The 15720-nt window shown below is 42.1% G+C and overlaps 1 protein-coding gene across 2 annotated transcripts in view; it reads left to right on the forward strand.

Moving 5' to 3' along the window:
• Positions 1-15720, forward strand: part of NFE2L3 (NFE2 like bZIP transcription factor 3) — a 69585-nt gene that overhangs the window by 38773 nt on the left and 15092 nt on the right. Inside the window, exons 2-3 of one of the 2 annotated variants that reach the window (XM_082258403.1) lie at positions 3243-3420; positions 15480-15556. In XM_082258403.1, the coding sequence (XP_082114529.1) occupies positions 3243-3420; positions 15480-15556 (255 nt within the window). Of the gene's footprint in view, positions 1-3242; positions 3421-15472; positions 15557-15720 lie in introns of both variants that reach the window. The other variant, XM_082258402.1, reaches the window with a different exon arrangement.

The raw sequence follows: 15720 nt of genomic DNA on the forward strand, positions 1-15720 counted from the left end.
TGTAAAAAATTGGCCCTACTATGTATGTATGTATGCGAGTTAGGGACCTTAGATTGTAAGCTCCTTGAGGGCAAAGACTGATGTGAATGTGTAATGTATATGTAAAGCACTGCGTAAATTGACAGCACTATAGAAGTACCTGATATAAAATAACAGAATTTGTATTTATACAAAGTTTCAAAAAAGCTCCGTAAAAAGTGATGTTTCATAACCATCGGCCTATCCTACAAACGTCTGTACATCAGTTGATAGTGGGAAGTATATGGATCGACGTGTTTTGCCCAAATTTAAGGGCTTTCTCAGCATCCACTTTTCAATGTTTTTAGACTTTGTAGCTCAAATTATAGCCACAGAGCACAAGGAATGCAATGTGCAAAAATATTCGGAGAGAGCATGACCCTATGATCACCAACATAGTGTATATGTATGACCCTATGATCACCAACATAGTGTATATGTATGACCCTATGATCACCAACATAGTGTACTGTATATGTATGACCCTATGATCACCAACATAGTGTATATGTATGACCCTATGATCACCAACATAGTGTATATGTATGACCCTATGATCACCAACATAGTGTATATGTATGACCCTATGATCACCAACATAGTGTATATGTATGACCCTATGATCACCAACATAGTGTATATGTATGACCCTATGATCACCAACAATAGTGTAGATGTATGACCCTATGATCACCAACATAGTGTATATGTATGACCCTATGATCACCAACATAGTGTATATGTATGACCCTATGATCACCAACATAGTGTATATGTATGACCCTATGATCACCAACAATAGTGTAGATGTATGAGTTATCACTGAGGGAAAAGGTCACCACCACATAGCAGCCATCAAGTGGACATAGTTTAACCACTTGCCGACCAGCCGCTGTAGTTTTACTGCGGCAGATCAGCTCTGTTGCGTGAAATGACGTACATGTTAGTCACTTCATGTAGCAGTGTGGGCGCACACGCGCTCTGATTTGCTAGAGGGGGAGCCAGTCAGTGGGTTTGGCGGCTGCGATGTCCACTGGGCACCCGGGATCACTCCCCATGGAGACAGAACGGCGGTCTGCCGATGTAAACACGGAAGGACGCTGTTCTGTCAGTGATAAACACACAAATCCTGTAATCCTCCTATTTAGGAACACAGGTCTGTGTTTCAGCCAGTGAGCCCATCCCCCACACTGTTAGAAAGCACCCCCTAGGCACCCATTCAACTCTTAGTGTGCCCCTGGTATTAACCCCTTCCCTGTTAGTGTCAGTATAGTAACAGTGCATATTTTTAGCACTGATTACTGTAGTAATGTCACTGGTCCCCCAAAAGTGTCAGATGTCCGAACTGTGCGCCACAATGTCGCAGTCCCGCTAAAAATCGTTGATCGCCGCCATTACTAGTAAAGAAATAAATAAAAATAACAAATCTTCCCCCTAGTTTATAGATGTGATAACTTTTGCACAAACCAATCAATATACACTTTATTGGGATTTTTTTTACCAAAAATATGTAGAATACAAATTTGCCTGTAATGAGGAAAAAAATATTTTCCAATATTAAAAAAAAAAAAAAAAAAAAAAGTTTTATAGCAGAAAGTAATAAAAATCAGTTTTAAGTGAATCTCTTCTTACATCAAAGTCTCCAGTAGGGAAGATGACACCACATTAGGGGGGAACCTGCACTGGAGATTGTGGAAGGGTTATGGGGTAGAAGTGGAGACCATAGGCAGCATTTGCAGACCTGAATATTCAGTCTGTGAACATTGAGGGTATGCCACTGACCCTAGCTGTGGGCCAGATAAAAATGTTTGCAAGGGCTGGATTTGGCCCACAGACTGTAGTTTAAACCAGGGGTCTCCAATGATCAGCTACTTTGCACACTTAATAGCCAGAGAACTAGCAAAGGGGAGGTTGGCATTGGTGGCCTGCATAATTCCCCAATGACAGGTGTGCTTTATTGACTATAGTGGTCTCCAGGGTGACGGTGATATCTTTGTGTTTTAAAGCAGGCCATAGATGATGTAATTTTCTTTCCTGCAACCATAGTCTCTGCTGAACACAGTGATTACTGCTAATGGCTATAGCCGATTGCAATAATCGCATGCTAAGAATCTGACATGATTTTTTTTTTTTTTAATGAATCTTTATTTAGTTTAACAGAAAAATGCAGAAATGGGAACAACAACATCAGGGGGTGAGAGGTAAGAATGAGGCCAAACAGAATCTGACATGTTGGTTTGTACCCAAGTCGATCGCTGGATCGACTTTGGGTACAATCAGCCTGCCCTTTAATGAATAATTGAATCTCTGCTGAACTGACTGGGATTCAATCCATCTATGGTTGGCTTTAGTCTTTTCTGAGAAGGCAAGTGTGATGGCTGGCTTTAGTGTTTTCTAGTGGGAAGGCAAAAAGCTCTGTGAATGTACTTAATTAGATTGCATGCCTGCTGACAACACAGATGTGACCAGGAATGCAAAGCCAATCCCAGGGACTGATCTAAAACATACATGATGTACTTTTTTAGACCAGTGTTTCTCAACCCGAGTACCATTTGGGTTCCCCTGGGGGGAGTTGCGAGCACAAGATCCAGTTTGCCTTGCATCAGAGATGGAATGTGATGGGAAATATATGGTGGCTGAAGACTCTAATGTCATGGGGGATCTCTGTCATAGGGGTGGGTACTCTGATGTGATGGGGGGGCCTCTGACTCTATGATGGGGCCTTTGATGTGGACAGCGGGCTTCTCATGTAAAGTTAATTTAATCGAAGTGGCCGTGTGCATCATCCCAGGCTCCGGTTTCCAATTGATAAGTAAAATTTATGTTTTATTTGCATTTTTTTGGACTGGGGTGCCTTGGGATTTGTCATACTTTTAAAGGGGTGCCATTACTGAAGAAAAAGTGCTGCTTTAGACTATGGTGTACAGTATGTATATAATCCATTCAGTCGTATCTGCAACTCTATGGGCACCATGTCTGGTATGCTTGAAAGCCTATTTCCATAGAATTTACCAGGCAAATGTCTTAATAGGTAGGTGGCCAGGAGGTCTTTCAGGCTGTCATATTCTATAACCTGAAATAAAATCAAAAGAAAATTTTGGCCTTCTAGAATAAAAAAAAAAATAAAACACTGGGATTGTGTCCTTCACTGTACAGTTTTCCACACACGTACGGTAATTACTTGTCTATACAGACAATCTAACCAGACGTACTCTGTATTTCAGAAACAAGAAGAAAAGCTGGGATACGCTGCTGATTCCTATGGTTACAACTACCTTCAGGGTGAGAATGGCAAGAGAGGACTGGACGAGGACGTAGCTCAGCAAAACGGCCAAGATGGCACAATTGGAGCCAATAGAAATACAGATTCAAGTGCCAACAGCAACCTAGGATCAGAGGTACGTCTTGTGATAAATGTCACAAATCCTTCAGTGGAACATGATCTGGCCAAGCTGTGAAGAAGATTGAGGATCAGCGTTCATTTTTTTCCCTTAAGACGCATTGATTAAAGCAGGACGAATAATGCAGAAATCCATAGCAACCAATCAGATTATAAAGAAGATTTCTAAATAATTTGTCTAGGTTTTCACATTCAGCACATTGTTCTTTTCCTTGCTAACTAAGCCTGTTAGTGGCTTATAGCTAAGAGCAGGGTGTTTTTTTCAAATTTATTTTAATAAAATGCTTTTGGAGTAAAAAAAAAATAAATCTATCTAAAGATAGTTTTCTATTTAAGATAAATTAATAATTTTGTTTATTCAGCATGAAATGGAGCTTAGTTATGTAGCATGAGGTTGTATATTTTGCAATATTTACATTTTTTGTAAATTCATTCAGTGAATGCAACCTCAGATAACATGCACTGCATTGATGTATTCACACAATTTCACACCAACTACATTTAACCACTTCTATACACGGCAGTTACACCACCTTCCTGCCCAGACCAATTTTCAGCTTTCAGCACTCTCACACTTTGGTTACAGTGTAGCATGACTGAGCAATTGTCAAACAACTTTTTAATATTTTTTTTTCACACAAATATAGAGCTTTATTTTGGTGGTTTGATCACAACTGGGTTTTTCTTTTCGTGATGGAAGCAAAAAAAGAGCAAAAAGTTTGAGAAAAAAAAAATCTTTTTTTAGTTTCTATTATAAAATTTTGCAAAAAAATAATTTTTCTTCATACATTTGGGCTAAAATTTATGCTGCTACATATCTCTGGTACAAATAACCCAAATTAGTGTATATTATTTAGTCTGTGTGAAGATTATTGAGTCTAGAAGCTATGGTACCAATTACTGAAAATTGATCACGCCGGATGTACTGACGGCCTATCTCCTTGAGGCCCTGAAATGTCAGGACAGTACAAACTCCCCCCCAAATGACCCCTTTTTGGAAAGTAGACAGTCCAAGGTATTTAGTAAGAGTCATGGTGAGTTTTTTGAAGTTGTAGTTTTTTCCCACAATTCTTGGGAATATTAAGAGAAAACATTTTTTTTTTCTTTTTTTTTTCCCACAAAGTTGTCAATTTATAAGCTATTTCTAACACATAGCATGTACATAGCAAAAATGACCCCCCAAAATACATTCTGCCACTCTTCCTGAGTGTGGCAATACCACTTGTGTGAGACTTTTACACAGCCTGACCACATAAAGAGACTCCACATCCAAGTAGCACCTTCAGGCATTCTAGGAGCATAAATTACACACATCATTTTCTGACTAACTATCACACTTTTGAAGGCCCTGGAGCACCAAGACAGTGGAAACACCCACAAAATGACCCCATTTTGGAAAGCAAACACTCCAACGTATATTCTATGGGGCGTTATGAGTCTTTTGAACATGTCATTTTTTTCCACAAGTTTTTGGAAAATGTGCAAAAAAAATGAAAACCTCTTGTAAAAAAAAAAAAAATAGTCAATTTATAGAATATTCCTAACACATACCATGTACACAGCAAAAATGACACCCCAAAATACATTCTGCTACTCCTTCAGAGTATGGCAATACCACATGTGTAAGACTTTTTCACAGCCTAGCCACATAGAGGGGCCCAACATCCAAGGAGCACCATCATGCGTTCTAGGGATATAAATCGCACACAAAACTCTGATAGGCAGGTGACAGGTACTCTGGTACTGATGAGCAGGCGGCAAGTACTCGGGTACTTTGATAGGCAGGCGGCAGGTACTCTGATGAGCAGGTGGAAGGTACTCGGGTACTCTGATGGGCTGGAGACAGGTACTCGGGTACTCTGATGGGCAGGTGACAGGTCCGCTTTATTTGGTGGGGCAATCAGGGCACAGTAGTATGCACAGTAAAGTGGTAACTCCGTTTCCAGATCTCCTCCTTACACTAGATCGGTGTGTGAGGAGGAGAACCTAGTAACAGTGAGTTACCCCATCTTTGTTGACATTTGTGACCAGCTGTGATTGGACACAGCCGGTCACGTGGTAAAGAGCCAATTTCATTGGCTCTTTACCTTGACCGGGGATGGGCTCTGTCTGAGGGACGAGCCTCGTCCCCAATTGCCGCGCTGCGCACCCCCAGGGGCACGCATTGCGGCGAGAACGAGCGGCTCACACTGGAGCCTCTCATGTGATTGGCTGTGATTGGACACAGCCGTTCACATGGTAAAAAGCCAATTTCATTGGCTCTTTACCTTGATCAGGGATGGGCTCTGTCCGAGTGAGGAGCCTCATCCCCGATCGCTGCGCGCACCCAGGGACGCGCAGTAGCGGCGAAAATGGCAGACGTCATATGATGCCGGCCTGAATCAACAGTGTTCCTGCTGGCATCATTTGACTATGGCCCGGAAAGGAACTGGTTAAAGAGCACCTGTCATTTCAGATTGTTCATGGCAGCACCGTTTACCTGCTGCCGCCATGTCCCTCAACTTGTGTCACTGCCACATCACCAGTCGTCCGATTAACCTGAATTGGACTGTCAGTGAGTCAACAGCGGGTCAGAGGAGGAGCCGCTGCATCACAGAGATGACAGTTGCTCTTTAAAAATTATGATTTAAATCACGTTGATTACAATCAAGCCTTTTTACTAGTGATTTTAAATCCTGATTTAAATCAAATTCACCCTGGCTAAGAGTAGATTATACCTGACTTTTCAGCGTATAATTGGCTTTTTTGATTTGTTTCTGTGACCTGTGTGTTTTTTTTATATGGGATAAGTTTGTGAACTAGAATCACTGTTGTTTTTACAGATATTGCAATGTTATGCTAGTATGATAAGAGGTTTCAAACACGCAGTCACACTAAACGCTTAAAAAAAAAAAATGTATTAAAGTTTGTATTCCTAACTCCAAAAAGTCTCTTCTATTGCTCTCCAGCCTCTACTCTATCAGATCTCCAAATTCCTTATTTTTTTCTTTTTTTTTTTTGCTGCAGTGATTTGACTTATGGCAAGGGGTGGCTACATTCGTTCTCCATGATCCTAATCTATGTGGGAATATAGCCACCCTCTTTTGCTCACTCCAGAAATGGACTATGGGAATTGTAATGTGCTTAGAGCAGTTCACATGGCCACGACTAGCTTGCTCTGCTCATTCCAAACAAACAGAATTAAGAGGGAAAAGGAGAGGTTCAGCAAGTCAAGTTACAAGGAGGCAGAAAATGCAGTAAAAAAATAATTTTATGAAAAATCGATTACAGGGTCATGAAGCAGTAGATGTGTATGGATGTATGGATTATTTTTGAAGTTGTTTCCCCTCATTTTAGTGCACCCAGGAGGAGCAACTGCAATGTCCCCACACTGAAACACTGGGAACGAAGCACTGCACTTAGGCAGCCCCGTATGGCCTGGTTCACAGTAATAGTTTTTTTGTTTTCCGTTCAATCCAGTGACAAACCGCCGGTTTCTGTTGAACTGGCTGACACGGGCCAAATGTCAGACAGTTTTTATTGAACTGGCCGATGTCTCCTGACATTTGGCCCGTGTGTACAAGGCAGAAGGATCTTTTAGTGTCACTTTAGGCTAAATGACTACATAATCCGATCAGCCATAACATTATATTCTCACACCATACACCCTTTAGGCATGGACTACACTAGACCTCTGAATGTATTTTGTGGTATCTGGCAGCAAGCAGTCTGTGTTAGAGCCTTTAAGTTGGTAGGAAGGCCTCCTTGGATTGGACTTGTTTTTTAGCACATCCCACAGATGCTTAATTGGATTGAGATCGGGAAAATTTGGAGGCCAAGTCAACACCTCAAACTCATTGTTGCTAAAGTGACCATATGCACTGTGAATGTGCTTTATTATTTATTTGATGGTAAAATGAACATGTGATATTTATTTAGACTTATTTTTATAGCTATTCTAAAGGTGCATCTCCTAAAATTAGAATATCATCAAAAAGTACATTTATTTTAGTAATTCAATTCAAAAAGTGAAACTTGTGTATTTTATATAAATTTGTTACACACAGAGTGATATATTTCAAGGATTTCTTCCTTTTAATTTTGATGATTATGGCTAGTGAAAAGCCAAAATTCAAAACTCTGAAAATTTGAATATTAAATAAGACCAATAAAAAAAAAAAAAAAAAACAAGGTCCAAAGCGCTGACTTTGGACTTGATAAAACACAGTGGACCAACACCAGCAGATGACATGGCTCCCCAAATCATCACTGACTGTGGAAACGTCACACTGGACCTCATGCGACTTGGATTTGGACTTACATTGAAGTTTGCATGAAACGGCATAAATGGGGAACACCTGAGACCAAGCAGCTGTAATCAGTGTGAGGCTGTAAGCTGTAGGCATCACTGAGTGAACCTAGGATGACAGGGAGCCAGTCAGGCAGCATGGCCATGCATTTGAAGATGAGAGCAAAGTCCCTTGAAACTCGTCAAGCACACCCCCTCTCCCGACATCCACCAGGCATTTTGACAGCTGTCATCTTCGTGTGCAGCCTAGAATGGCGCCGCTAATATCCATACTTTGAGCTGACTGGCTCCCTGTCATCCTCGGTCTCTGTTCACTCAGTGATGCCTACAGCCTCGCACTGATTACAGCTGCTTGGTCTCAGGTTTTCCCTATCCATGCTGTTTCATGCTATTTCATGCTAACTTCAATGTAAGTGTGCTGCCTATTTCAATAAAGCGTTTTTATTTGATACTGACCTTAGCGCCCCGCTATTCATTTTTCTTCTACATTGAGGTGATCCTACTCAGATCTTCTTCGGGAGCTGCAGATGTTCCAGTCTCGGTCCCTTCTCCTGTTCATCCATCCATCCATCCATCCAGTTACCTCATCCATTCCTCTACCCTGTTGTCCAAAGTCAACGCAGCCATCTACCAGAAAATTCTAGAGCGCTTCATGCTTCCCTCTGCTGACCAGCTTTATGGAGATGCTGATTTCATTTTCCAGCAGGACTTGGCACCTGCCCACACTGCCAATAGTACCAGTCCCTGGTGTCATGATCATGGTATCACTGTGCTTGATTGGTCAGCAAACTCGCCTGACCTAAATCCCATAGAGAATCTGTGGAGTATTGTCAAGAGGAAGATCAGCGACACCAGACCCAACAATGCAGATGTGCTGAAGGCCGCTATCAAAGAAACCTGGACTTCTATAACACCTCAGCCATGCCACAGGCTGATCGCCTCCAAGCCACACCGCACTGATGCAGTAATTCATGCAAAAAGAGCCCCGACCAAGTATTGAGTCCATACTATACTGTACATGGACATACTTTTTCTGTAAGCCAACATTTCTGTATTAAAAATCTTTTTTTCCTTTTTTTTTTTTTGGTGTTTATTCAAATTTTCTGAGATACAGAATTTTGGCTTTTCACTAGCTTTAAGCCATAATCAAAATGAAAAGGAAGAAATTCTTGAAATATATCGCTCTGTGTAACACATCTATATAAAATATACGAGTTTCACTTTTTGAATATAATTATTGAAATAAATTAACTTTTTGATGATATTCTAATTTTATGAGATGCACCTGTATATATCCTTAACAATGATGCCCTTGAGGCTGCAGAGAAAGGGACTAGAGAATCTGTCCCCTGTCTTTCTCTGTCTTAAAGGTGGAACATCAGAGGTCTGTTTAGACCACTGATATTTCACCAAAGCCCCCCAACAGGGCTCCTAAAAAAAAAAAAAAAAATTTAAAAATCTGACACAGTGCACTGCCCTGCTGACACCGTCCTCTTTGGAGTGGGGGATGCCGAACTGAGTCTGCCCCGGATAGAAGAATGTCCTAGCTTCGCAACTGCGTATGCCTCATCATTTAATTTTTCCATTTTGACTATAGTGTACCTTTTTAATTTGAGGTAGAATTCCAGGCTATATCTAACTAGTCTTAAAAATTTCTAACACCTATGCTGACTATCTTGCACTCATACATGTAGATGTATGTTTTAAGGCTTGCAGGCACTTCAAACATTTTTATTTTTGTGACTTGTAGAAGTAATAGTTCCTTTCTCTCTATAGAAAGACAGTGGTCCCTCTACCCCCACTCGTGTTGCACCCAAATGGAGACAGCAATGGTGTGAAGTGTTCACTAAAGGCGCTTTTCCACTGCATGGTACGGCTCGGTTTGGCTCAGTTTGGTGCTTTTCCACTGCATGGTACCGCATGGTACGGGTTAGAATGGTTTGGTACAGCAGCGCTTTTCCACTACATGGTACGGCTCGCTTAAACAGTACCACCTCAGTTGGGGTTCCAAGCGGGCCGTACATATACCATATCCCACAATCCTTTGCATGCAGCCTTGATTGTTTGTCACTACTAGCCACTGATTGGTCAGAGAATCGTTGTAATCCCACCCACTTACTACTTTTGTGGAAAAGCAAACCGAGCCGAGTAGAGCCTATACAGTGCTGAAACGTGCCGACTCGTACCACGCAGTGGAAAAGCAAACTGGGCCAAGAAGTGCCGAGTGGAGCTGAGCCGGTACTTGCAGTGGAAAAGTGCCATAAGTGATTGATGGGACTGTTACCACCTCTCCTTCACATGCAGAGATTTGCCATCTTTAACCACTTCCCCCTGGGTGGACGTCATATGACGTCGGCTTTCCATCGGTACCGATCGATGCGGCTCGGGAGCCGCTCGATCGTTACCCCGCGGCTTTTACCGCGTCCGCCGGCTGGATGGAGTCCCGATGAATGCCGGAAACGGCATCGATCGGGTCTCCGATGACGTAACCCGGAGGCGGCGTCCATGACGTCACTTCCGGGTTAGTGTGCTGCAAAATGGCGGCAAATTTGAAAAACGGCTGTATGCAAAAACGCAGTTTTCGGCGTTTTGCATACAGGGAAGTGTAGTGGAGGGGTCTAGGGTCTTTTAGACCCTCGATCCCTCCATAAAGAGTACCTGTCACTGCATATTGCTGTCACAAGGGATGTTTACATTGCTTGTGACAGCAATAAAAGTGATCAGATTTTTTTTTTTTTTTAAAAACTGTAATAAAGTTAAAAAAATAAATAAAATAAATGGGAAAAAAAAAATTAGCCGCCCGATCACCGTTAGCTCGCGCACAAAAAAAAACGTATACGGAAGTCGAGCCGCGAATGAAATCGCTGTTTAAACCACACATGTGAGGTATCGCCGCGATCGCCAGAGCGTGAGCAATAATTTAAAAAAAAGAGCTACACTCTAACTCTAAACTGGTAACCGTTAAATTAATTTAAAGTGTCGCCTATTGAGATCTCTATTGACCGTAGTTTGTCGCCATCCCACGGGGGGGCGCAATTTTAAACTGTAACATTTTGGGTATCTTTTTACTCGGCGTGACATCATCTTTCACAATATACAAAAAAAAATGGGCTAACTTTTCTGTTTAGTATTTTTTAAATGCAGTGAAATGTAATTTTTCCCAAAAAAATGGCGTTTTAAAGACCGCTGCGCAAATACCGCGTGACAAAAAATATTGCAATGACCGCCATTTTATTCTCCAGAGTCTTTGCTAAAAAAATATATATAATGTTTGGGGGTTCTAAGTAGTTTTCTAGGAAAAAATACTGGTTTTAACTTGTAAACAAAAAGTGTCCGAAATAGGCCTGGTGGGGAAGTGGTTAAGCAGCCTTTTTAGCCTACAATGGCTGACGGGACAAATCAATAGGCACATCTAACTTCATAGCAAATAGGAATACAGCAGCAAATGTCTCCATTTTTGTGCTATCTTAGGAAGTATCGCAAAATAGCGTAATTGGCAATATATACGCTAGTATTTTTTTTTTAAAAAAAATTTTCTATTACCTTTTTTTTTTTTTTTTTGTCCGGTCCTTGTGTAAAATGGCAATTCCCCAAAAATCACGGAATGACAAATTTATACATTCTTTTAATCTTCTATGAGCATATTATGATATAATGCCAAACAAGCACTGTGCCTGGCAAGTATTTTCCTTCATCTTAGGAAATGAAAATGTAGGAAGAGGTATTTCTGCAGTTGATGTATTCATTTCAACGCTGGGATAGTGATTCTGTATTCTTGTGTTCAAAGACCTTGTAAGAAATCTTGTACTTCAGTGAGCTGTGAAATGAAGGCATTTTGACGTAGCTGAGTAAACAAGCACAGCGCTCCGAGGATGTTAGACATTTGATGAATCTAACCCACATTCACTGAGGAGCTTAAAGTAGAACTATATGCGTAACTATTTTTTTTTTTTTTTTTTCAATTTGTACAGAGTAAGGGAGGGTTTAAACCCATTGTGTCCCATTGGGCAGATGTACCTTCACTTCCTGTCCCATTGGAAGACTTCCCCCTCAGCTCACCCTACACCCCCCCCCCCTCCACTATTGAACGTTCTCACCTAGGCAGGAATTGTGGACATTCGGCCCTCCCTGCTCAAAACCTCCTGGGAGACATTGCATGTCCCAGGAGGCTGCGGGACCAGCCTGTCAGCGTAGCATGTTTTGCATGTGCACAGTGTGTGGCCTGCTGTGAAAAAGCAGGAAGTCACAGCCGGTGCTCCACAGCCAAGAAGGCCACGTCGGGGATCCAATGGCTAGCAAAGAACCTGCCCAGGTGAAGACCGAGCTGGGCTGGTAAATGTCTGTTTTTAAAAAGTCAGCAGCTACAGTGTTATTTTAAAAATTGGTGTAGTTCCTCTCTATATTTTATCCAGTATTATACACCTATCAGCCATAATATTCTAACCACAGACAGGTAAAGTGAATGACATTGATGATCTGGTTCCAATGGCATCTCAAAATGGGTAGAATATATTAGGCAGCAAATGAACATGTCCATGAAACTTGATGTGTTGAAAGCAGACAAAAGCTAAAAAAAAAAATGGGCAAGCGTAAAGTTTTGAGCAACTTTGTCAAGGACCAAATTTTAATGGCTAGACGTCTGGGTCAGAGCATCTACGAAACTGCATCTCTTGTGGGATTTTCCCGATCTAAAGTTGTCAGAACCTACCAAAAGTGGTCCAAGGAAGGAGAACCCGTTAACTGGCAACAGGGTCATGGGGCCAAGGCTCATTAATGAGCGTGTGGGCAGCGAAGGCTGGCCCGTGTAGTTCGATCCAATAGCTCAAATTGCTAAAAAAAGTTTAATACTGGTTTCCAATAATAATATTAATGCACAGTGCATTGCAGTTTGTTGTGTATGGTGCCAAGTAGCTGCAGACCGGTAAAGGTGCCCATTCTGACCCGCGTCCAAAGCTAAAAGGGCATGTGAGTATCAGAACTGGACAAGGAAGCAATGGAAGAAGGTGGCCTGTCTGAATTGAAGAATGGTTTGAGGAACACAGTGAGTTCCAGATGTTGATTTGGACTGCAGTTTCTCAAACCAATCAAGTGTCTGTGAGATGCACTAGAAAAAAGAGTCCGATCCATGGAGGTCCCACCTCAATACTTACAGGACTTAACGGATCTGCTACCAGGTGCCAGATACCACAGCATACCTTCATAGGTCTGGAGTAAATGCCTCAAAGGGTCATGGTGGGCGGTATTAATGTTATTGCTGAGTGGTGTATGTCATGCATTTTTCAAGGAATTTTCCACTTAACACTGCTTGAGGTTCATGGAGTGACCTACATGACTTTTATTGTGGCCAGGATATGAAAGCTCGTAGTTTGTCTTACGAAAGTCACAGTGGAACCCATTAAAATATCCAGGTCTCAAAATAACCTCTGCTAAAACCCATTTAGTTTTCATCAAGGCTTGCTCATCCTTCTCTGTAAAATGTAAATGCTTGGATGTGGAGTCACCAGCATACAGCCACAGCCTAAAGCCTAGTACACGCCACTAGTCATTTATTTTTCGTTCAACCCAGAAAAAAAACTGACAGCTGCGGTCGGAGTTGCTGTACTAACAATCAGATGTTAGTACAGTGATCTCTCCTGCTGTGCTATTTTGTTCTGACAGGGGGACCCCCGCCAGAACACTCTGGTCAGTGCTGTTCGCCATTGGAGCTGGTCGGCTGCTGGTTTTCCAGCACGTTCGTCCGAAAGAAGCTAGCCAAATGGCCATCTTCTATTGGACCGGTTGCCATGCACACAGGCCGAATGTCGATCGTGTTTTTTTATTGAACCGCGCCTGATGTTGCCCAACATTTAGTCCATGTGTACTAGGCTTTACGTTGGTTTATAGGTGGCTGTATGCAAATGCCAGTTGCTCCTGGTTGCAGAGATGCACTTGTTTTTCACAGTGTATAGCTGTAAATGATCCCAGTGGCTCTGCTGTCTGTGACCGATAGTCTCAGATGTGGGGTGAAGTGGGATTTGGCAATGTCACTACTGTGCTGCTCACGGTTCTCCTTTCTGGAGGCTGTGACATGAGGAAGCAAAATCTGGCCACTAACAAGATGGCCTCCATACAGAACAAGGCATGTTAAGTCAGTAAGGGGAAAATATAAGTGCAGGGAGACCACAATACGAGTCCTTTGCTCTCTGCCTGCCTTTTTTAGACACAGCTTCCACAATTTGGTTCTTCTTTAAATCTATTTAAAGCAATTTGTAAAGTCTTGTGTGTTTATTAAAAAAAAAAAAAAAGTTTTACTTACCTGTTCTGTGCAGTTGTTTATGCATAGAGCAGCCCCGATCCTCCTCTTCACGGGTCCATCTTCACTGCACCTGGCCCCTCCCTCCTGTTGAGTGCCCCCACAGCAAACAGCTTGCTATGGGGGCACCCGAGCCGAGCCGCAGCTCCGTGTATATTCAGACCTGGAGCTGCAGTTTGGCCCTGTTCTTATTTTTCTCTCTCCCACTCTCGAGCGCTCTCGATCTCTCGATTTCTCTCGATCTTTCTCTCTCTCTCTCTCTCTCTCTCTCTCTCTCTCTGTCTCTGTCTCGGTCTCGGTCTCTCTCTCGGTCTCTCTCTCGGTCTCGGTCTCTCTCTCGGTCTCGGTCTCTCTCTCGGTCTCGGTCTCTCTCTCGGTCTCGGTCTCTCTCTCGGTCTCGGTCTCTCTCTCGGTCTCGGTCTCTCTCTCGGTCTCGGTCTCTCTCTCGGTCTCGGTCTCTCTCTCGGTCTCGGTCTCTCTCTCGGTCTCGGTCTCTCTCTCGGTCTCGGTCTCTCTCTCGGTCTCGGTCCCTCTCTCTGTCTCGGTCCCTCTCTCTGTCTCGGTCCCTCTCTCTGTCTCGGTCCCTCTCTCTGTCTCTCTCCCTCTCTCGGTCTCTCTCCCTCTCTCGGTCTCTCTCTCTCTCTCTCTCTCCCCCCCCCCTCAGGGATAGTCCCCGACGGCCGAGGGACTCATGGACATCGCTGGACAGAGATGGGGCTCAGGTAAGTATTAGGGGGTGCTGAAAGGCGGCTGCTGCACACAGAAGGCTTTTTATCTTGATGCTTATGCATAAAATGCATTAAGCTAAAAAAAAAAAAAAAAAAAAAAACTCTGCTTTTACAACTCCTTAAACTTATATTCATGTGAATACATCTAGGATTGTTATGCAGTTCTGTATCTTTAAATGCAACTAATAATCTGTGAATAAGAATTGTGTGTTCAGTCCTTGCTTACATAGATAGACATGTAGACTGCACCAAAAAGAGGTCACAATGCATTTCTGGTGCTGTCTGGGTGCCAGAGATTACATGTGAATCAAAGAAAACCATTGTAATCACCCATAGCTGTGTTTTGTCCTAACCCCTGTCACTGTTCATTTTGCTGATCAGCTTGTAGAGAAAAACATACCATAATGCCACGTGAAATAAAAAATAAAAAACACTTATCCGAATACATCATTTTCTCTTGATCACTTTCTTTTAATCCTGTTAAATTACTTTTTGTAAAACTAAAAACTCCCAATTCTTTTTTTTTTCTACAGTTTTCATTTGCCTTGCAAAATAGTTCAGCAAGTCAACAGGTGTGCATTAAAAATAATGTACATTGGAAGTAAAATATGCAGACAGGCTGCAGACGATTCTCATGTGTTCTGCTTGGTTTGTTTTCCTTGTAATAAGCAGGTTGTGTCTTTTTTCATTAACTTTTTTATCTTTTGTCTTAGTGACTTAACTCTCTTTTTTTTTTTTTTTTTCAGATTGAAGGAAACACAACAACAGAGCCTTCTCTTTTCTTTGAAGAATTTATTCAGCTGCTAGCACAAACTGAAAATGCACTAGAGGTAAATCCCTATATTTTACTGCAAGAGCATTTTTTTTTTAGATGTGACGTATGAATTATTGACCAGCATTGATCAGGGCAGAGGTATATGCAAAACTTTTAGGTTTGTGTCCTAAGGATGTAAAGTAGTGTTTTTCTATTTGATTTGTTGTCTGTTATGTAGTA

This window comes from Pelophylax lessonae (genome assembly GCF_965119305.1).
Source record: "Pelophylax lessonae genome assembly, chromosome: 5".
NCBI lineage: Eukaryota > Metazoa > Chordata > Amphibia > Anura > Ranidae > Pelophylax > Pelophylax lessonae.